This window comes from Xylocopa sonorina, chromosome 10 (genome assembly GCF_050948175.1).
Source record: "Xylocopa sonorina isolate GNS202 chromosome 10, iyXylSono1_principal, whole genome shotgun sequence".
Lineage (NCBI taxonomy): Eukaryota > Metazoa > Arthropoda > Insecta > Hymenoptera > Apidae > Xylocopa > Xylocopa sonorina.
Window position 1 is genome coordinate 6087466 of NC_135202.1, and position 22193 is coordinate 6109658.

The following is a 22193-nucleotide window of genomic DNA, read 5'->3' on the forward strand; positions in this document are numbered from 1 at the left end:
TTCCAGGGTACAGCAAAACCTGCATGCCTACTGTAAGACAGGTAGTTGACTGTCTCGTTGCTGCTCGACCCATGCCAATCCGATGCGGCCCATGCCTTACTGCTATACGTACTAATACTGCTACTAACAATCGCGGTAGTAACGGCGCCAGTCGCGTTAGTAGCACGGCTAACAGCAACAACATCAACAGCTACATCAACAACAACAAGAACGTACATGCCTACGAGACCGTTCAGAGCTTTAACAGGCGCGATAACGTCACGATCGGTTGCGCGACCGGCCGCGACTAGGATTCCTCTTGCACGCGGTGCTGGGGAGACTTGAAACTTGCGTGCCCAGCGATTTCTCTTCTTAGTTCTTTCGTCAACTTCATCGTTTACTTGCGACGCGATAATCAGAGAGCGTATCGAGGGGGATTATTATTAATATTTATTGTTAAAGTATATATATATATTTGTTTGTTAATGGCTTTCACTGTACGCCTAACGAAGAGTATACGGTATATGAAAGAGCAATGTAGATCGATTAACTATGTTTATCTATATATATATAGAATTTACTTCGCTGAAATAGTGTAATTGCTAGCGAAATGGTTGAAGACCAAGATTGATTGTTAAACTGGTTAGATAGAGAGGGAGACAAATGAATGAGATTAATTTTATATTTTTCCTTGGTTTATAGTGTAATGTTATTATTTAGGAAGAAGCAAAAGTGTCTCTATTTTTTTTTATTTATCTCTAATTAATAGTTTCTTTTATTCTATGCTATTTTTGTAATTATTTTTTTATAGTTTCTCTTTTGTCGTTGTTAGATTGTATTATTAAAGTGATATTTTTCCAGAGAAGATGAGAGATATGATAATGTAGCGTACGGGAGAAGGAACGTTTTCTCTTTGTGTTTTATATCATTTAATATTAAAACAATGGAGACCCAGCGTACCTGGATTGGTGCATGATTCATGAATTGGAAATGCTTTTGCAGAAGTACAAAAACGAGATATCGCAATATAGAGTATAATGTTTTTGCTATATTATAAACGTGGAAGAGGGTGAAAATTATATTTAAAAAATGATATTTATGAAGCATAGATATATATCTATACAGATTTTATTATTATTTTATCTTTGATTCAGTGATACTGAAGTAATACGATGAGATTATATTTTTTTTACTCATTCTCTTAATGTCAATCAGTTATCAACGAGTAACTTAATTCTTTTTTTTACGAATATAATTCTTTCCGGCTCGAATATTATTTCCCCAGCACTGCTAGATCGGTTAGACAAATTTTCCTCATTTTTTATCCTGTTTTTTTGTACAGTCAGATTGTATCCTTTAACGTTGGAACACTTGAAATATTTTTTTATGCTATCGATGTTATACAAGAAATGGTGTTTAAAATAAAATCCGATTAAACCTACAAAATTGATCGATACATTTACGAACCGCTTGTAAAATCGTGAACAATTTCATTAAATAGTCCCAGTTCGACTGTCAAACGATTCAATCTGCGAATCTGCGAGCATTCAAACGCTTGTCGAGAAGCATGTACTCGTATATCATGCAGAAACCCTATTTAATATCTAACACACGTCACTAATGTGTAACAACTAATTAATTTCATTTTAATGGGGACATGCGAGCACGCGAATAGGCGAATCAACAGGAGTTCGTTTAATCAGTCGCATAGAACTGCTTCGATGAAACGTAACCTTATAATGTCTAATTAACCCCGGTAAAGCGTACAAAGATATTAATTACCTAATTAAAACGCTTCGTAGGATAGTATCAGGATCGAGATTGTATTGGAAATTTGTTGTTTCTCTATTTTCTTACACCAATCGCGTCGTTTTCGTCCATGTACCATTTGTTAACTCTGGTTACCATTTTTCCTAGTCGCAGTTGGTACTCGCATACTGCGTAACGCGATAACCGTTGTGTAATTATCGCTGTAAAGAAACAGGCTGATGGAAACGACGTCTGCTTTGATACTTGCTTGCGATCGATTCGCGAGCATCGTTTCCGCGGGCAATCAATGGTCATGCAAAAAATGGAACGCTTCGAAGTGTGCAGGCTCGAAAACACCGCGCCAATCGTTCATGAATCAATAGCGAGTTTAGATTTTAGGTCTGGATGGACGTTTCGGGCGCTTATTAGATTGCAAACATCAAGATCCTCCGTTAACCTCTTAAGGACCATTTTTTGTACCAATTTTATGGAACCATCGCGTGTAACTTACTTCAGAAACTTTTCATTTCATTTTTACCAGTTTTTAGTCACGCATAGATTATTTATACAATGAAATATTTTATATAGACAACACTGACTCGTGTCTTAAGGGGTTGAAACGATTGTTAGTGTAATCATTTTTGTTTGATTAAACTGCACTTTGCAACGATCGTGTTGGAACTATTGAAAATGATAAATTCTGCAGAATTTATTTTTCATTTGAGTTCAAACAAAGTTCAAGAGTAATTGCGATGAATGATGTAATAATTTTACATCCACTGATTTTATGAATGACTCTATCTACTGTCATCAGTTCTCACTGAATACCCAAGGTACGGATTTATATTCACAAAACCAATAATGCTAGAAATAATTTTTTTATTTATTCTTACGAATCACGTTTAACAAGAAGAGAAGCAAAACTAAGGTTTTTACAGTTGCAACACTATCGTTGCGAAGCAATATAATCGCCATATTTCAGTGGTCCTGCAAAATGTCCGCAGGTGAATCGCATATTAGCGTTTCATAGATGCTAGGCCAAATTTCTAGGGGGAAATCAAAACGATCGACGCATATTTTGTATACGTTCGCAGGCGATGAAGTTTGAGAGGATGAGTGAGAGAAAAAAAGTGTTTGAAACTGGAAAAGCGTGGAGCAAATTCGACGTGTTCGGCGCGCTTGAATTACCTCTATTTTTTTAACGATTTTCTTTGTCTACGATATCGAAAAGTGATCGCTTGTCAATTTTCGCACACGACCGGATAGAAACATTTCTACCTCCCCATTTTATTTTTCCAGACTGCAATTTGTACACTCGTGTAACATTCTGGACTTTGCGCTCCAACGGATTATTACATTTTTCGTATACACTCGAATTTGTACATATATAAACGATTCCTTTTTTTTATTTTTATTAATATTCGATATCTTTGGGAGATGTACGAAAAGGCTGTCGCAAGTCTGTAGAGACTGTACGTGTCACGGACGATCTTCGAAAGCGTTAACAAGCCGGAAGTTCGACCGAGTGTAATTAAAAGTTGAAGGGGCTCGATGTTTGATTAAAAAAGAATCAGGGGGTCCCTCGCGAGTAATTAAAATTTAAAGCCATCCGGCAATTTATGGGCCGCGAACTTGACGAAGTTACTCGCCCTGGCCCTCGAGCTGAAAAGGACTTTATTGCTATTTATCACGGCTCGTATTTAATCTGCGGAGCCGCCTCGCAACTTCCGAGTGTCTCTCCAGCTATTTCTCTCATTAGAGCCCAATTATTCGGACGAGGGACAAGTTTTCATTTATCACAGACGAATAATATTTTAATCGAATACGCACGCGTATTATATATCTTGAATTGAGAATTTTTGCTCGCGTGGAATGTTCAGTTTTCGATTCGTTGGAGTGCAAGGACTACGCGATGCGTCGCGTGTCTTCCGTCAATTTTCTATCGAACGGGGCAACGATTTTTTTCTTCCCTGCGTGCAAAAGTCGGGAGTAGTCGAGAAAGTGTCGTGCGAAAAATTGCGGACGATAATTACTTCCGAGCTTGTTACGTTACTTCGCGATCTCTCACCCAAGTGCCAGGCAATTCACGTATAAATATCGCGTGACGCTTCGTTTCAGGCGATTGCACGCTACACGAGCGGTATTCGAACGTGTACCTACATCATCATTAAACGAACTTGACGCTTGAAAAGCGGCGATCGCATTTCCAGCTTTATTTTCATTTTATTTTCCAATCAACATTTCTCATCCTCTGTCAAAGTCATTCCAGAATCGATGGTCGATGTGACGTATCCCGGTAGAATTATCGATAACTATGCTCCAGCCTAAAAGAACGAGTTACGAAAAAGAAGACAAAATTTACAAAAAAAAAAAAAAAATAATAAAACCATAATAAACGAAGGTAAAGAAAAGTTCACACGTATAGTTCGCACGTTGTATATGTTTGTATACTGCTATGTTAATCTCCGATAATAGTGAGTGTCGTAACACAATGTATAACTGTGACGAAAAAAAAAAGGAAAAAAATACAAAGGTGTAAGAGGAGATCAATAAACGAAAAATGAATAATTATATTTCATTGATGCCAAGAGAGACACCTGTGTAAACGATCTCATCTTTCTACCTCTCGCCCATTTATTCTGCTGTTTCATTTTTCTAGTTCAGTGTGTACCTGACGCATCGAACGTTGATCAGGATACATTTTTGTAGATCAACCCTCGATATGGACTGCTTTGACGTTGTCCCAGAGCTCTAGAGAAGAAAACTATGAGGTAATACGTCCATCACACCTCCCCTTTCAAACGCTTCCCCGTTTCGCACGCATTCGTTACAACTATCGACGTTTTATCGCATCGCACACTCTGTCTTAAAGTACAGAGACCTGCGAGAAGTCCTTGGGCGCGTCTGAACTTATCAAACGAGACTTATCACACAGTTCAGGCCGCGGAATGTAGCCCCTCGATTAAATTACGTAGTACTTACTTTCTTATCGACTATGCTAGACAATTACAGTTACATTAGACTCGACGAATTTCGTATTAAAAGAGAGAAATGATACACAACCTCGATAAATATATGACTACACTGCTACGAATTGACCCTGTGTGAGAGACACTCCTCTGCCACTATTGCACAATCGACGCGTTACTTTCTTTTTACATTTCGTCCTGTTACTCCTTTCTTGTCCTCGCGTAACATCTTTACGTCCCCTTCGTCCTCAATTGAAACAGGCATACGGATATGAAGATCGCGATCCAGCCCAGCATCACCAGAAATCCCGTGTACACTTCCGGCTCTGCCAAGCTCGCACCCTTTATCAAGATTCCCCTCATCGAGATCCCTGGTAACGTCACAGGCATAATCATGCTGAACCATCGTAAAACAGGCGGCATTCCCTCGATCGGCCAGATCATACCTTAAAAATTTATTCGAAATTCTCAATGGATCTCTCGTGTTCACTGTCGCTCGTCTCGTCGCGTGAATTTCGAGGAAGGACAACGGAAAAATGGACAACCTTGAACTGTGGGGGATGTTCCAGAGGCGTACGACGAGAGACGAAATAATTATTGCCAATTTACTCACCGCAGAGCAATATCAGTGGATAGAAGCTTCCCACTGACACGTAATTGACCAGAGTATGCGAAGTGAAAAGCACGGATATCAACAAGCCTGCAAATAAGTTTTTACCCTCGTTAAAAATGGGACGCTCGTAATTGCGACAATGGCGATTGGTATTTTCAAGGCTTACCGTACAACATGCCGCAGATTCCTTCGAGGAAGGACATCGAAATAACGACGGCCATTGAACCCTTGCATTCTACGCTGAACATCACGAAGAATATACACAGCGCGACTGTTACTTGAATGACAATTAGCATCGCTTGCACTATAATGTGGGTCAATAAGATTTCTGACGTGTTCACACCTGTTTCGTATGGATGCAGACGGATGATTAATAGCAATAATTAATTATTGGAAGATGTTTGCGTTACTTAATACGTATTGACACTTCGACGTACGATTAGATTAAAAGAAACTTTTAACGATATATACGAAGAAGGTAGCGATTAATCAAGCCGACAGTAGATGAAATAATTGATATAATTTCAACGTTTTCTTTAAATATTTTCATAGAACGAATCGATTGTTCGTCGATGTTAAAAATGGTACCCTTCCAGAGACTAAAAAAAAAATCTTGCACGTGTCAGAACTTGTTAAATAGCACTTCAAATCGCGTACATCTTTGACACGTCATCGTACACTCTGGCACGAGGAACTTATGGCATGCCAGAAACGTTTATTCTACGCCATAGAGTTCATTTGATCGAGCAGAATTTGCACGTAAAAGAAGAAGAACGACGTGACATAATTGTCAACCACAGAAATTACTTTGCTATATATTGTTTAAAAATTTCAATTAATAATCACAGTACATACAAAGTGCACTTCATAACCAACGCCATGTTCTTTCAAGCACTTCGACAAAATTTCATTCAGCCACACGAGCTTTCGTATAAAAAGTTCCCCAAAAACCATTTGTAAAACATCAAGATCAATGCAATATTTTTAAGTAACAAGTAACAGAGTTCAACGTCCAACTGAACCATGACTTCGAACTGACCGTGGCTCTTGAAATTTCCGCTGAAGGAAGTGCAAGAAGTAATTATGGCGACAGTTAACAGATAACGTTCCAAAGTGGAAAGAAACTTGCCTTGAACCAGAATCCTGTCCCACACACCCGAATGGCGGTCAGATATGATTATAGTCGAGCTAACCGATGTCGCTAAAACGAACAATACCCTGAAAAATGAGATTCATGTATGAGAAAGGGTAGTTTCTTTCTATGGCAGACGATTTCGAAGAGTGACTTACACCAGTATGAACGTTGGTGCGATGTAATCGAGGTAGGTAGAGTCATTGCTGCCGTAAATCGCCGGTTCGAACTGCAATCAGAGAGGGAGAGAGAGAGAGAAAGAGTAAAGTGAATGCACTTTTCGCGTCCTCCAGAAGAAAGAAGAATAACGTCAGACATACGTACGTGTATCGGTGGATTCGCGACTTGTGGATAGACGTGGCACTCCTTCAAGATGTGCCTGAAATCTTCCAAGAAATTCTCGTACAACGTTTTGTGCACGAACACGGCGATTTGTCTGTCTGCAAACAAGAATCGAAAGACATCAACGGGTAATTATAAATGCTGGAGAACAGTAAAAAAAAAGGCGTACTTAATAGTTATTCGATGATTTCTCTACTATTGCGCGTGCGATGGAACTTCGATTCGAAAGTTATTGCTATCCATCGAGCTCGATAAAAAGTTCTGTTCGACTAATTGATTAGCTAATTTATTGCACTCGTAGTGACGGAGAATCTATAATGCCTCTTGCAATTCGAGGATCGGTAATTCAGGTGCTGAAGTCTCTATCGTTTGGCCTTGTTTACTACGTGTTCTCAATTTTGTTGCAGATTGATTGATGCTACGCTATTTTTTGCTCGAATGTTTTTAAAGTAGAGCAACTGATTAATGCTTCGATTGCTGGTAGCATTGAACCTCGAGAAACATCAGTAAAAATTGAGAAAATAACTACAAACTGCTAAAAGATGTCTGAATCCGTTCGTTGAATTGCAATTTTCAGCATCCTTCGCGAAACTAATTGAGTAAAAAATGAGAACAAGGTTAAACGAAATACATCGTTTCCATCGTATTCGAATCTAAAAATGGCCATGAGCCCTCGTCAACCAGGCTTACGCAAATGGACGAGTATCCTTGTAAATAAAAATATGGATCAACAGAACGCTGAATTAATAATCGACTCCCTTATGCGTATACGCGAGTGAAAACCTGTGGTTAGCGCTTTAATTAAAACGCGTTTCGAAACGATCGACGCCTTTCGCTAAAACGAGCGGAACGCTTTATACGGCACCCTGTATCGAATACCTGAATAAGCATTCGCAGGTCGAATGATAACGCTCGAATTGGTTTTGAATCGAGGATACACTCGTCGTGCTTCGATTATTATACGTATCGACACTTACTTGCGGAGCGCAGCGAAACGTCGATCTGACCGTTCACCAGAACCGATTCAGACGCCGAGGAGATGCTCTCCATCCTCCGTTGGAAGTTCGACGAGAAATTCTGATGGAACTTCATTATTGCTGTGCTGCTCAGCCTCGTGGAATCTCTGTCGGCTTCCTCGTAACTGTCGTAGAAAATCTAAAAAATTTATCAAGATATAAACGATAAAATTGCATTTATAGAAGAAGAAAATTAATACCTCGACATTAGAAACCGTGTGACGAGAGAATTTGAAGCGAACTACCCTTCTCTTCTTCGAAAATCGAAACTTTACTTACTCACCTTGTCGAGGGACTTGTTTATCCCAGCGATGAACCTGCAGCTGAGATCCACGAAGTGACACGAATCATCCGTAGCGTTGTACATAACGTTACCTAGGTATCTGCCATGATCGCAATTACCAGCCTCGTAGTTGACGATTTGGAGGTTCACGTCGTGCGGGTCCAAGCCGATCGATTTGAAGAACAGCGACAGTTGCAGAAACGGGAGGAACAACGAGAAGAGGATGCCGCTGAACGAAGAAACGAACGATTTAATTTGTGGTTCGTTTTATTAATTAATTGTGACTAACCATCGAGCAACTTACCCAGGGTAACGCACGTACTGCAGCGTGTTCTTGATGAACAAAGCGCGACACCTCTTCATCGCGCTGCTCTTCAATTGATTGTGCTGAAACATAAATTACTTTTTCATTCCTCGCGTGTTGATATTAACATTTGATCGAATGTTTGGCGTTTTATGAACGTGGCTGAACGAAACGGTGAGATTTACGCGACGTCCGTGCCTTCGACCGCGAAGTCGCTAAGAAGTGTTCGTGAAAAAGTATTTACGAGCAGTAAATCGTCGAGTCTTTCGAATGTAACACTGTAAATGTCATTCGACGAACGCTTTATTCAGAACTCGTTACAGTTCCGTAATTAACAGGTGAGAATGTATATTTTTTCTTTCGCGGACATCGGGTATCCTCGATGATCAATCGAGTTAATCATTTTCTAATTAAATCGAGCGTTACAAGCAACAACCTAGCGTTTATTAATCAGCGATATAGGTTCGATCAGATCGAAAGTAAATTTGTTTATTAATCCAGTAAATCAAGCTTTTTTTCCCCAGTGTACGTGTTACGAATTCGAAACTGAATAGATGTTAACCTCTACCTCGTTCCGTTCATTGCCAGCAACTATTCGAGCAGTCCGCGTAAAAGTGCGCGAAACTGATGCAACTCAACCTGAATACCGTGCACTATATTAAAAAAAAAAAAAAAAACAAAGATAGTTTATTACCTTTGACGTGTAACTGCTCTTAGAAGGGTCCACGTTGGTCAGCTCATTGCTGGTTGTCGATGGATCGGAGGATGAATTTGAGGGCTCAACGTGCTGATTTAACGTTTGCATTTCGCTCAGTTTGAAGAAAGCTTCCTCCAACGAGTCCGTCTGAAATCTGTCCAATAACTGTTGCGGCGATGACTCAGCCAAAAGCTTGCCACCTCTCAACAATCCGATCTGGAAATCATGATGATACAATATTGATTAGCATCATTTTTTCAACGATTTTACGCTTTTAAGCTTCAACTAAATTCTTGATGCACCCCATGCATATTTTCTACGTTCTACTGCATCACAAGTGCAAATGTTAGACATTGGAAACTAAAACATCTAACAGAGAAATGATGATACAACGGATTAACATCATTTTTTCAACGATTTTACGCTTTTAAGCTTCAATTAAATCTGTGATGCACCCTATGCGTATTTTCAACGTTCTACTGCATCACAAGTGCAAATGTTAGTCATTGGAAACTAAAACATCTGACAGAGAAATATAGTATACTTGCTCTATAACAATAAAATATACTTGCCATTATGGACGACGTGTTCGCGATCGTATTCGATTAGCGCGCAATAAAAATTCATTGTATGATAATTCACGCTTAATTACATACAGGTAATGTAGATCGCCAACGATAGTTTATAGAGGCATGCGTTTACATATCGCATGTCTGTTGCAATAAATTTTGCTTTTCGAGCCTCTCGTCTAACGCGAATATTCTAATAAGAGAACCGAATACGTCGATCGCAAATCAATTGGCGTCATGAACAGAGCGATCATTTGTCAGGAAAGTAGGGTACCTTGTTAGCCTGCTTCGCTTCCTCGATGTAATGCGTGGTGATTACCACTGTAATGGACTCTTCGCGCGCGATCTTCTCCAGGTAGTTCCAAATGCTGTGCACAAAAAGATCCTCGTTTACGATACTCGATTCTGGTTCGCGTTGAGAAATAGAGGTAAGGAACTGAAAGTGTACTTGCTTCTCCCTTAAAATTGGATCCAAACCGACGGTCGGCTCGTCGAGGATCAAAAGTTCCGGTTTGTGGAGCAACGCTGCTGCGAACGACACCCTCCTCTGCTGACCGCCGCTCATCTCCTTCACTAAACGATCTTTGGGTGGTAGCTGAAGCAATTCGTTCAGGTGCGCGTACTCTTTCTCTGAAATTCATTTATCTTCTTTTTATCCGACAAACAAAATAATATTTTCTAAAATTCAGATATATTTTTTAGGAGTCGTTTCCCATGAAATATGATCATTAAACAGTAGAATGTCTTGGGCTTAACGGAGACTAAGTGATGACATTTACAGCGATGATACTTATTTAATAACTTTGATATGTTTGTACTAAATGCAAGCCACGAGAATTGTTACTTTCCACATATAATTACACTTTGCCCGCAAATAACAGTGTGCCAAGTCGCCAGAAGATACGAATTAGAATAAACACTCACTGTATGATGTTACGAAACAACTTTTTCAAACGTGCATATTATCATCACTTATGACATTCAGGCAAAGTTAATTTTAGCTCAATTTGTCACCCATGCCCTCCTAATATTATTCACGGTGTTACAATTTGTTCTATTGGTTCCACAGACAACTGAAGAATGGAAAAATTCGAGTCGCTTGGAGAAAACCTTCGCAAGTTCTGCTTTCGATCGAATCTCTGAGTAAATTACCGATCATGTCGTCCTCCATGCCATTAATCCTCCCGAAGAAGTAAAGGGCGCCCAGCGTGGAAAACTCATCGACCAGCGAAACATCCTGCGGCATGTAACCGACGCGAGGTCCTGGAACTCCTGAGATCTTGCTTCCTGGTTGGCCACCCAGCACCCAAATGAAACCACTGTCCAAATCTCGAACGCCAACCACGCAAGAGAGCAAAGTGGTTTTGCCGCAGCCACTGGCGCCCAGTAAACCGTATCTGGACACGTTTCAACGATGGTAAGAAGAAAACAAAATTGAATCTTCATGTTAAATTAGAATTCTAATCGTCCATAACGTGATTGCACTTTCGTTGCAATTGGAAATATTAAAAATAATATACGTTTCGTAGACTAATTTGTTTTTTGAATTCGTAATTCAAATTTTACTTACATACAGCCTTTAGGAACAGTCAAGTTCAAGTCGTCTAAGACCGGTTTCGGCGCGCCTGGGTATTTTTTCATGGCATTTTTAACAACGATCGCCAAATCCCCCATATTGCCAGACGTCGAAGGTGACCTGCAATACAAACTGCCTGTAGCATTTTACCCACGTGTGAAAACTTACAGACTGCGTTATGCAAATCGCTCTCGTTTCTACGCTCGAAAAGCACTTCTTGCTCAAGCTCTGTAATTATCGGTCATAAATCAAACGGCGAGGACAATTATTAAAACATAATTCAATCGGTAAGCGCGTTACAAAAACGTAAATCGTCGCATTATGTTTGCGACAATTGCTTCAGTAAGATCGATTTTGTAGAACTTTGAGGGAAATAAATGATTCTTGGAAGGCGATTCTATTACATTGTGTTAAACGCTGAAAATAGAACTTTAAAATATCGCGACTTAAGAATTCACGACGGCAGTTTTGCTCGTTTTTAATCGTTCCGTTCGTACAGGCAGTCGACAATTTTTCTGAAGCAGAGAAACGGGAATGAAAATTGCCAACTGGACGCGAAACACGTTCGTTCCTAGCAAACAGGTCGATCGGACGTTCTTAAGTAACCCGGCATTCCTCAGTTCTGGATTTCTTCAGCGCACGATTGAAACCTCGAGCGAACGCAGGCTCTCCGCTTAGAAAGGGTTAAAACGCGTGGAGTCGACGTGGATGAAGCGTGGAACAACTTTCTCTCTCCCTCTGACACTCTCGTAATCAACCACTTACACCAAATGCCCTTACAATCTATTTTCATCGAGCACCACTTATTTGCATTTATATAATAATCGTTTGTCGTAACATTAATATATTTAACAAGTCATTAACTTTTTCAACGCGAAAAAAGATTGATTCCGCAAATTATAATTGCTACGAGTGCGAGGAAAATAATTATATAATCCGTTTTTTTACTTTAAATCGTATAATTGATAGTCTCATCGGATGTCAAACGATGTCTAAGTGAAAAATATCGCAGAGTCATCGATTCGTGAAGATATTTCGGAAACTGCTGTAATTGAAAGGAGGAAAAGTTATTAGTCTCGTCGAAGATAGTTAAATAAAGACTTCACCAGCGAAACGTCACTTCTTCTTGTGTATCTACACGCGTGTACTCTTTGCATACGTTTTATTACCGTTTCGTGCGTGGAACGGGTTTGGCCGTCGTTAAGCACATATCTCTCATCGCTTCAAAAGGGCTCCGCAATGGGAATCTAGGACTAGCGATCACGTAATACCAAACAGACTGCCTTAAGAAGGAATTTCACCAAGGCTATCGAGTTTGCTCCTCCGCTGGACGATGCAAGCAGCGTTTTCTTCTTACAAAATGTACTTCTCGCGGCTTTTCCACGATTTTATATGAATCCGGCTACTCTCTCGACTGTTTTTCTTCGCAAACTCACTTGTTCTATGCAAATTTATTATTTAGATAAAATAATCCTAGTTTTTATATTTTTTTATATCCCTCCGATTAATGCTTCGTCATAATAGTATTCAAATTTTTTTCAGCAAAGAATTTAGTCAGAATGTCCATTTGATATTTAAATAAAATTCAAGCGTACAATCGCATTCATCACCACGAACGGGAGCTCAGAGTCTCTTAGATACATAAATTACAATAACCGGTGGTCGTAATCCGAGGTTTCAAAATTATAATTAAGAAACACATCGGAATATTTATTCCAGCTGCCGTTAAGCCATCGAAACAAGTGAAAATTATAATCTCGATAGCACGGATAATTGTTCGAGCAATAAATCACTCGTAATGTTTTTTTTTTTCACGTTCACACGTCCGTCTGAGAGCACCCACTCTTCGACGTTCGATAAATCCATGCCTTCGATCACACGCGTACAAAATATCTAACGATGGTCACATTTTTTCTACATGGCCGATCGAAAGGTTTGCTACAACCTTTTTTTCTTTTTTTTTTTTTATTTACCAGCGTACCGTTCCGTAACACATTCACTGAATCGATCGACGCACCGGCAGCAGGAGAGTTCGATGACGTCGAAACGGGTAAGCCTGGGTCCAAACAGGTTTCACGCGGGCCCCGCTGAATCGACCTTAGCGATTCCAAGCGGTTCACTCCTCCTGATCGATGTCGTTCGCCACGGTGGTCCCCGTCTGATTATCATTCAGTGCATCGCCCGTGAGATGTACATTATCGTGGCCATGTGACACGAATCCGTAACCGTGCTCCTGTAACCGTAATTACGCGATCCCGCTGCGGAGACTGGGCGAGCGATACCATTGACGCTGGGATTTAAACAAAGTTGACGACCTCTGAGGAATTTCTGGTGTACCTTTTATTTCTTTTTTTTTCTAAAAATTATCTGCATTGATACGTTGATTTTTTAAGACAGTAGATATTTTATATCGATGATGCTACCAATAGTAAAAATTAGGATACCTCGAGTTTTGGGCTTCATTGGATAATTGCTTGAAGATTTCTATGCGAAGAGAAAGAGGCTCTTGGTTGTTCGAATGGCTTTAGATTTAGTTCTAAAGAGGAGATGAAATAGATATCTCGTCTTTGTTACAGGTTAGTTAACTTCGAGTGTCTACAATTAGTTCTGCAGGTTATGAAACAGCTATTACCTAATGTCGCCATCAAATCTCTCGTATCGATTACGTTTCCCGTCTCCTGTCGTTACTTTCGATTCCGCTTCTAGAGGCGTTGATAAAACCTGATTATCAACGGAATCGAAGTTTTTGCGACGATTGTTCTTATTATTTTTCTTTTTTTTCTTTAATTACTTTTAGTGTACGCGTGCGTTAACGGCGGACGTTGTCAGGAAGTGATCACGTTGGTCGCGCGTGGAAAAATTACACTTTTCCTGCTTCCTCGATGCGTGCTCGCGAAGAAAGAGCATAATTCGATCGCGATACGATCGCCGCGGTGCACGATGCAAAGCGATCTAGGAAAAAGCGGAACTTGCACGCTATTGAACCGATTTAGCCGGTGATAACGCAGCACTGGTTGCGTTTGAGTCTCCGCACTTTCTCACGATTAATTTCGATTCCTTTTTTTCGATCGTCGTTTCACGCATTTTGCACGCCAGTTGTAAACACTTTCACCTTGTTTAATCAGCGTGTATTTTTGTCCGCTCAACGCCCAAACGTATGAACATCCCTTCGTATAAGCGCTCGTAACCGTACACATACGATAATTACCAAAGAATTTCAAGAAACGAGTTTTAATCGAAATAGAGGTGAAATTTAAAAAAATTTCAAGATATCTCGCAGAATATCCAGATGAACTTCGTTTTGCCACGATTTACCCCGATTTTGGACACTCGAGTCACCAGAGCGTTCGACTCTTTCAGCGACGCTCGAAAGCTAACGGAGACTCGAAGACGATGAACCTCGAACTACTGCAGTCTCGTGGACGAGCGTTCGAGGAGGTTGACCTGGAGTTACACTTTTTCACACGACGCTGAGACCTACTACAATCACGCCCACCTCGTTCAGAATTGGCAAGGATGGTAACGAGCGTGCGTCATCGGATTGTTTACAAAAGTATTTTCAAAATCTGCATGTAATCCTTTCAGAAGTCGATACCAGCAGATACGAAGAGTATAATATTTTTACGATTCTGACACTGTTTAAATTAACATCTATTTAGAATATATAAATAAGCATCAGCTCGATCGTACTAACTATCCCTAGCTACAGATATTCATCTTGGAATCTCATATCAACGCGTACGAATCGAATACTTTGGAAATATCCTTTTACGTAAAACAAAATGCCATTTTTTGGGAGTGATACGAGAATCTTTAAAAATAAAATTTATTCGCATTCGATTTGAGTCTTCTTCGTTGACTCTCATTTGTGGATAGCACACGCAACAAGTTGCCCTTATAACGGTAGAACATCCGCTTGTTAGCTGAATGTATGCGTGGAACTGGTCCTGCTTACACGTGAAATGCACGTGCATGTACAATTGGAGGATTTGTGTTAGACAAAGGTGGTTATTTTATTTGCAAACCGTTGTGCAACTGCGTCTTCGACGAATAAACGTTTGTTCACTTGGCAAAGATCGTTATCCTTTTCTAGTTGTAAAACAATTCCAATTGTGGAGCTTGCAATGTACATTGATACCACAGCATTTATCAACGAGAAAAGGTGAAACCTTCATCGATGAACAGATGGCGTTAATGAAAATTAATGCACCGAGATAAACTACTCGTGTTTCGATAAAGTTAATTACTATTCAAGAATGAAATATATTGGTATGCGTGTATAAAGCATTCACGAACACGAGAACCGAACGCACGATCCGCAGTCGTGTAACAGTCGTTAAGTGCAAAATTATGTAATTTATCACCATATGTATATTTAATTATTTTAATTCTTTTCTTTCATCGAATAAAAGAAATGTAAGCCTGCGTTGGTTTGAAAAACCAAACGACGAATGCTGAATAGACAGCGATCCCTTAATAAAGATTTAAATCTGACAATATTCGAAGATCCTAAAACGAAATATATGATATTTGTAAAATGTGTAATAATTAAGAATACACCTGATGGGAATCGTCAGCTCGCATCGAGCCATAAAACGTCAATTAGTTACTCATTATTATAAATTCCTTAAAACAACACGTTAGCGCAGATGAAAATTAAACTTAAATAAAACCTCGAACGCAACCCATTTAGTCGATCACTCGCACACTAAATTATTTCAAATTGAATGTAAAATTCCTCGAAGTGCAACAGCATCTCTAATTTGTTGTAATCGAGTAGACATATTTATCTGATCGAGGGGAGAACGGCGTCCATTTAAGAAGCGATTCTGCCCTAACCAAATCCAATATAAACAGAGAGTCATTCACAATTGCACCTGCAACGACGGACGCTTACGCAAAGGCTTAATGACAAGCTAACGACGAATTCATGCGAGGCAACAATTTACGCGGTGCACGCGTGTCGTTGTCCCCGTTACGAACGATCCTGGGTCTGTCTACCTGGAGTGAACGTACATAATTCCCGACGCTAACTGGAGCGCGTCTTAAGGTAAATAAACGGCCGTTTCTTAAATCCAACCACCACGAATTACGTTCCACGGTTTTTCGACAGGAACTCTGCTCTCTACGCGTGTACCACGGACTAAGGCCGTTGCGAAACACCGCCATCTTGATTTTTAGAGTGCCCTGTAAGCAGTAGCTACGGGTACGTTGAATTGACCTTTAAAATATTCTGTAGATTCGAGCTGTGAATTGGATGAAGAGAGAGAATAAAAAATTAGAATAATTAGTGATTAGAAAGGAAGTTGGGACGACGAGCTGTGATTAATGATGATTAGGAGACACGATCAGCAGGATGGACGCTGAGGGAGGTGGAAGTTACGCAAGGTGAACGCGTAACATTTTTCTATGTTAGTACAGCTGGCCCTAATACAACACGGCATCTCATAACACAGTTTCGCTATAACACGACTCGTAAATTGCGAGAACCCTTCTACAACACGATAAGAAAACTGCAAAAACCTTTGTAAAACACTGTACTTTTACAGCCGCTGCGAGACTTGCTGTTCTAAAGATCGTGCAGTGAATAATTTAACGTTAAAAAAATTACAAGAAGGCCTAAGCTTAGCTGAAAATCTCGAGTCATTTTTCTTGAATACAGGTACCCTTCCACTGGAAGAAGTCAAAAATTCAAAAGGGAGCTGCAAAACTGTCTAACTCCATACCAAGAAATTTACAATTATCTGGTAAAAACTAGCAAGCAAAGTACAATTACAGATTATTTAAGAGGGGAAAAGATACAAAAACTTTAAATAAAGAAAAAAGTTCTGAGAGTGGGGCAACATCATTCCACCGAAAATACGTTCTCTGTTGATTATACTGAGCAGTGACGACGAAGAAATTCATTAAATTAGAGTTGCATTAGATTAAAATAATATTTTTTTTGGTTTCGTGTTTTACATACATTTATATTTTTAATAAGAATTAAGTTGCATATGTAGAATTGAAAGGAACTATTTGTTTTTAATAAGTTTTTGGAACGTAACGTCCCTTTTTGTACTAGCTCTGAGCCTCACACAACACAGCATTTTCTAGGAACCTAACTACCGTGTTATAAGAGGGTTACCTGTATGTTGACTGGCTAGATTAGTCAATATGTTCAGTAGTAACGTTGCTTTCTTACGTTTCACGGTGGAGGACGTGAAAACGTTTCGTGATGCTGGCTCAGATTTGTAGAAAGATTAGTGCGGTTAGTGTGGACGGTTCTAAGGTGTCTGTTACATACGTTCCACGACATAAGCCCGCTAAACCAGATTTCTATTATTCTTTTGTATCTGTTACTACTGATGTAAAGGAAAAAATCCCTTTGGATATTGGTGGATGATTTAATTTTTACTGCGATCAATTAAGTTTAAAGTAGCACTCTAAAGTTGTTTATTTGTTTATCCTTCAATTCCTTAATTGGCTAGCTTGTTGCCTCGAATAGAAAAGAAAACTGTTTTTATTGGGGCGAATGAAAAGGTTAGGTCTCAATTAATTTTGATTGATCATTTCATCAATTAGATACTTAATATTGAAAGTATGTATTTACATCGATCAGCATTGACAGACTAAATGAATAATTTAGTTACCGCTCCAGCGTTATTCTTAGCTTAGACTTTGTGAGTTGACGTAAACACCTGTGTTCCTCGATCAGACTTCCAATTTCCTTCGAAAACTCTTTTAAACAAATTTACTGCCGCAATATATGATAGTGTCGCATCGTTTTATTGTAATGTCAAACGGTTACCCTTTTAATTTAACCAACTTCGTGAAATGTTCAACACTTTCTAGAAACGGCAAGCGGACGAAAGCGCCAGTCATTTTCCACATCATCGTCTCTCCTATGTAACAAACGCCCTAGAATCGTCCAGACTAACCGCACTAATCTTTTTATAAATCTGAACCAGCATCACGATAGGCAAGAAAGTAACGTTACTACTAAACATAGTAACCAATCCAGCAGGCTGACATTCCCATTTCCGGCATGAGACGGTGCAACATGCATCTCAAAAAAAGATGAATAATCCTTGCGTTGCCATTTTATTTAAATTAGAGATTCACGATATTATTGATATAAACACGCATGATATATCAACTGATTCATCGATAGAATTAATTTCCGTCGTGCGATCGCAGAAAATCGTAGCAAAAAGAAAATAACAAACAAATAGTGAGAAGAATGACGAGCTTCGAGAACAAAGTGCCAACAATAAGTGCGAGTACTTATAAAAGGAATCCAAAAGAAGTATCCTGCCAGATGAACGTTTGATTTATCACTAAATCTATAAAAATGATCGAAATAATCATCTGGTAACTTCTGGTAAAGCAATTTTAGAAACTTCCTACAACTTTCTTCTTCTAAAAGATATTAGTACACTGTTGCCTCCTCCTTCCTAACGATCTACACTTTTTTCGCAACGAATTGTTAACGGTCCCAGGATTAAGAAACCTGGACAACGCGGCCGTGGGAGCCCACGTGGCCAATTGGCAACGAAAATAGGCGATTATAGAAAGTAAATTCGCGGCGGAGAAATTCCACGTCGTAAGAACGATTCTGGGCAGCATCTCTCGCTGCGATCGGTCGTGGACGCTTTTCGACCGTGTTCTGGGACTGATTTTTGTGCGACTTTCGTGGCCGTCGGCTCGTTGGATGAAAGTAAAGGTAAGTGGACAACGGAACAGGTTCGACACTCCACGCGAACGGTGACCTTTTGCAAAAGTACGCGCGCGCTTCCGTTGCGGATGAAACGAATTGTTCTCCAGGAAGCTAGCGCATGCCTGGCGATTTTCAAAAGCACGCGTCTAGAATTCTACTCGAGAACATCGCGAAACTCCCAATGACAGAATTGTAATAAAAGTTTATTTCATTTTTCGAAGGTACACTCGCCACATTTCTGCATATCGAAATAAATTCAACAGTTGTGGCATCGAAAAGAATTTATTTTTGCAAAATTTGCATTTTCCGAATTTTTATAGCTTATTAAATCTTCGATCTTAGAATGATTCTGTCACGAGAGGGACCAGATCGTTCATCAAAAGAGGCTGAGGTGTGTGTTTCGTAAAAAATGGATTATATTCTGGTAAATTTATTCCGTAAAATCCAGAGAAATGTCTTCGGTCACGGAATTAATTTCAAACATTTCGATGAGACTCTCATAATTAATGCCACTTATCAGAAGAATATTTGATAATTCATGAGAAACATTTATTTAAAGATTGTTCTATTCGATGCACGACCTCGATTAATAAATCATGCTAAGCGAATGCGGTAGCAAAAGCAAATGCAAAGAGTTGTTTACTCAAAATGCAAAAGTTCTGCATAAAAACCTATATTAATAACTGATGAAAACAAATCAAACGAAGGGAAACAGGTTCTCCTCGACTGTTCTCCAGCGATCCAGCTCACGAACGAATATGAGAATGAAGAGAAGACGTTCACATACGACATATATGCTCTCCCACTCGTTAGTATGAGCTAATCAAACTAAGCACCACATTGATCCTCGTAATTGTCACGAATCACACTGTTCTCCGTAGTGTAACTGCATTTTCCGGAAATAAGCTGGTACAAATATTTCTTTCTGCTAATCGAAATGTTAACAGTACCACTTTATATCAACTGTAATCGTTAAAATATGAAATTCGTGTAAACTGTGACAATTAGCGTTACGACGTTGGACAATACGGTTCACGATACGTTTGTTATCGCAGACGTAAGCGAAAAAATGTTTCTGTCGCCAACAGTTTTGTTTTATTAAGAATTTCGCACAACGTCAAGGCGTCTCGCGTTCCAATCAGCGAAATACAATTACACTGGTGGCTCTCGAAGAGTTCCACAGGTAAGATCACAAGTAACGATCGTACTCCAAATTAATGATCGAGACGATTCTAAGATTCGTTTTTTCAACGAGAATGTTGTCACGCGTAAACCTGAACCGACATTTTAAACTACATTTACTGAGGATTTTAACACACCCAATTAGACTCTCGTTGTAAAAATAATTGCAGAAACACTTTAGTATGATGTAATTGTATACTTGCATGCATAAAAATAGACATGGAATTATCATAATCGATATGGAGTTCATAAACTAACTATTAATATTAATATGCATAAGACTATGGTGATACCAAAATGAAGTGAAGTCGAAGTGGATTATGTTACACGCAATTCGCATTAAAATGCCAGGATGAATAAACAATCTGTAATATTAGTGCATAAAAGATTATGAAAATATGAATAGTTATCTCATTCTTTTTCGATAGTGCAAGTGTTTTCGATTCTTATTGCGAGGATGGTTCTTAGAAGAGTATTGCATAATGGATGAAACGAGGAAGAGAGTATTTGACTAAGCAGTCTATTCATGGTAGACTGAAGCTGGAGGCCGCAAATATTATTTAAGATCATGGAAAACGACGGGACATCAACGCTCCAATTGATTTCCTATCGAACGCTTTCGTATCGGATAGTGAAAACGTAATGGCACTTGCATCGTTCGCGATACAACACTGTGCGAAAGTGTCGAGTTATTTGCGAGCAAAATGGTCAGTATTTATTAACGATTCGCACGATTTCATTAGTTAAACTATTGAACTAAAAAAAGTTTTCACTATCAATATTAGCAACCGTATCAGACCATAAATATTCATTAATTTGCAACAACATTCATTTTCTGCTCTTTTTTCTAGAGGCATGTGGAATTATTCATTTAGTTATAAAAACAGATTCAACATTTCCTGCACTTTTTATTCGGACGATTACAAGAACGTATATTTGTTTTTCACTTACTTTTTCTGTTTCGAGACTCGTTGCGTTGTTGCTCGTTATAATTCATTTTGAAATATATATTAATCAAGGTTTCGTGTGTTTTATGCCTGCTAAAAGATCTATGAACTATAATATCGTCAGTGATTAAGAGTGAAGGGAACGATAAAAAATGGAAGTTCTCTGTAATAATAGTACAAAATATATATTTTGTCTTGCGAAATGGTATTTTAATAGCACTGCAATTATATTTTCATGTAGATACGTCTAATAAACGTACGAGACGTTTAATTACCGTCGTAAAGTCTACAACAGATGGCTTGGAACTTTTGCACATCGCTGTACCTACGCGCAGTGGCAAACAGAACTTTGAATCTATTGTATAATGTTTGTTCTGTTTATTTCAAACATTGTCCCGCTAAGAAAGCGAGACGAAGAAGCGGAAGGTTTCTTCCTGCGCGAGTCGAAATTCGAGGCGTTGAAATCGAAAGCTCGAAACTTGCCGCCAATTTCGATTTCGCGGCGGACTTTTCGACGAATTTTTATGTACACGAAACCACTTCGTCGCGTGATCAAAAATAATTCGAATTTCTCTCAGAGAAAATACTTTTATCTATTTTTATTTCTCGCGCAGAATTTTACACTGAATGATTTTTTCATTAATTTTGAAGAATTCTTTTACTGTCTCTCCGTAGAGCTCATTTAATCATTCTGGATATTATTCTGTAATTGTGAAATGTCTTTACGAAGCATTTGCATAATGTTTTCGGAATATTCGTATGCAAATGTTTCCTAAAAATATTTTACAGTTACAAAATAACGTCGAAATTGATTACATTATTATCCAGGATGACGCATAGCCTCGAACCAATAAAGGCTAACATCGATCATATTGCTATAATAGAGTATGATCGATTGATTTATTGGAACTTGTATCGCTTTCATTCAATAATTGCAATCTCCTCGAATCAAGTGTTTTATCTGATGCATTTCTTAATCTGCATGCACATTCCAAGAAGTTAAACAACTCGTTACAAGATAAGAACTGCTGGAAGGAAGGAGCACATGATGCTCACTCAGATTCCAAAGCTTGATAAAGTAAATTCGATCGAGAAGGGTAGTTTTCGCGTGTTTTTCAAAAAATTATCATAAAATC

The 22193-nt window shown here is 39.0% G+C and overlaps 2 protein-coding genes and 1 long non-coding RNA gene across 4 annotated transcripts in view; 2 read left to right on the forward strand and 1 right to left on the reverse strand.

The window, feature by feature from the left end:
* Nmnat (nicotinamide mononucleotide adenylyltransferase) overlaps positions 1-188 on the forward strand; it is a 25958-nt gene extending 25770 nt beyond the window's left edge. The window contains exon 5 of one of the 2 annotated variants that reach the window (XM_076903614.1): positions 7-188. In XM_076903614.1, the coding sequence (XP_076759729.1) occupies positions 7-49 (43 nt within the window). In that variant the 3' untranslated portion in view covers positions 50-188. The remainder of the gene's footprint in view (positions 1-6) is intronic. The other variant, XM_076903612.1, reaches the window with a different exon arrangement.
* Positions 1-4318, forward strand: part of LOC143428616 (uncharacterized) — a 20579-nt gene extending 16261 nt beyond the window's left edge. The window contains exon 2 of the long non-coding RNA XR_013102444.1: positions 4271-4318. This is a non-coding gene — a long non-coding RNA (uncharacterized LOC143428616). The remainder of the gene's footprint in view (positions 1-4270) is intronic.
* A 610-nt stretch (positions 4319-4928) lies between these two features.
* On the reverse strand, positions 4929-11327 carry LOC143428193 (ABC transporter G family member 20). The gene is made up of 14 exons (XM_076902913.1): positions 11224-11327; positions 10806-11050; positions 10106-10283; positions 9928-10021; positions 9082-9300; positions 8388-8455; positions 8084-8312; positions 7762-7939; positions 6767-6882; positions 6601-6671; positions 6440-6528; positions 5477-5653; positions 5311-5397; positions 4929-5143 (listed from the first exon to the last, which is right to left on the reverse strand). The coding sequence occupies exons 1-14, from the start codon at positions 11325-11327 to the stop codon at positions 4929-4931; spliced, it is 2070 nt and encodes a 689-aa protein (XP_076759028.1).
* Positions 11328-22193: the final 10866 nt, after the last annotated feature.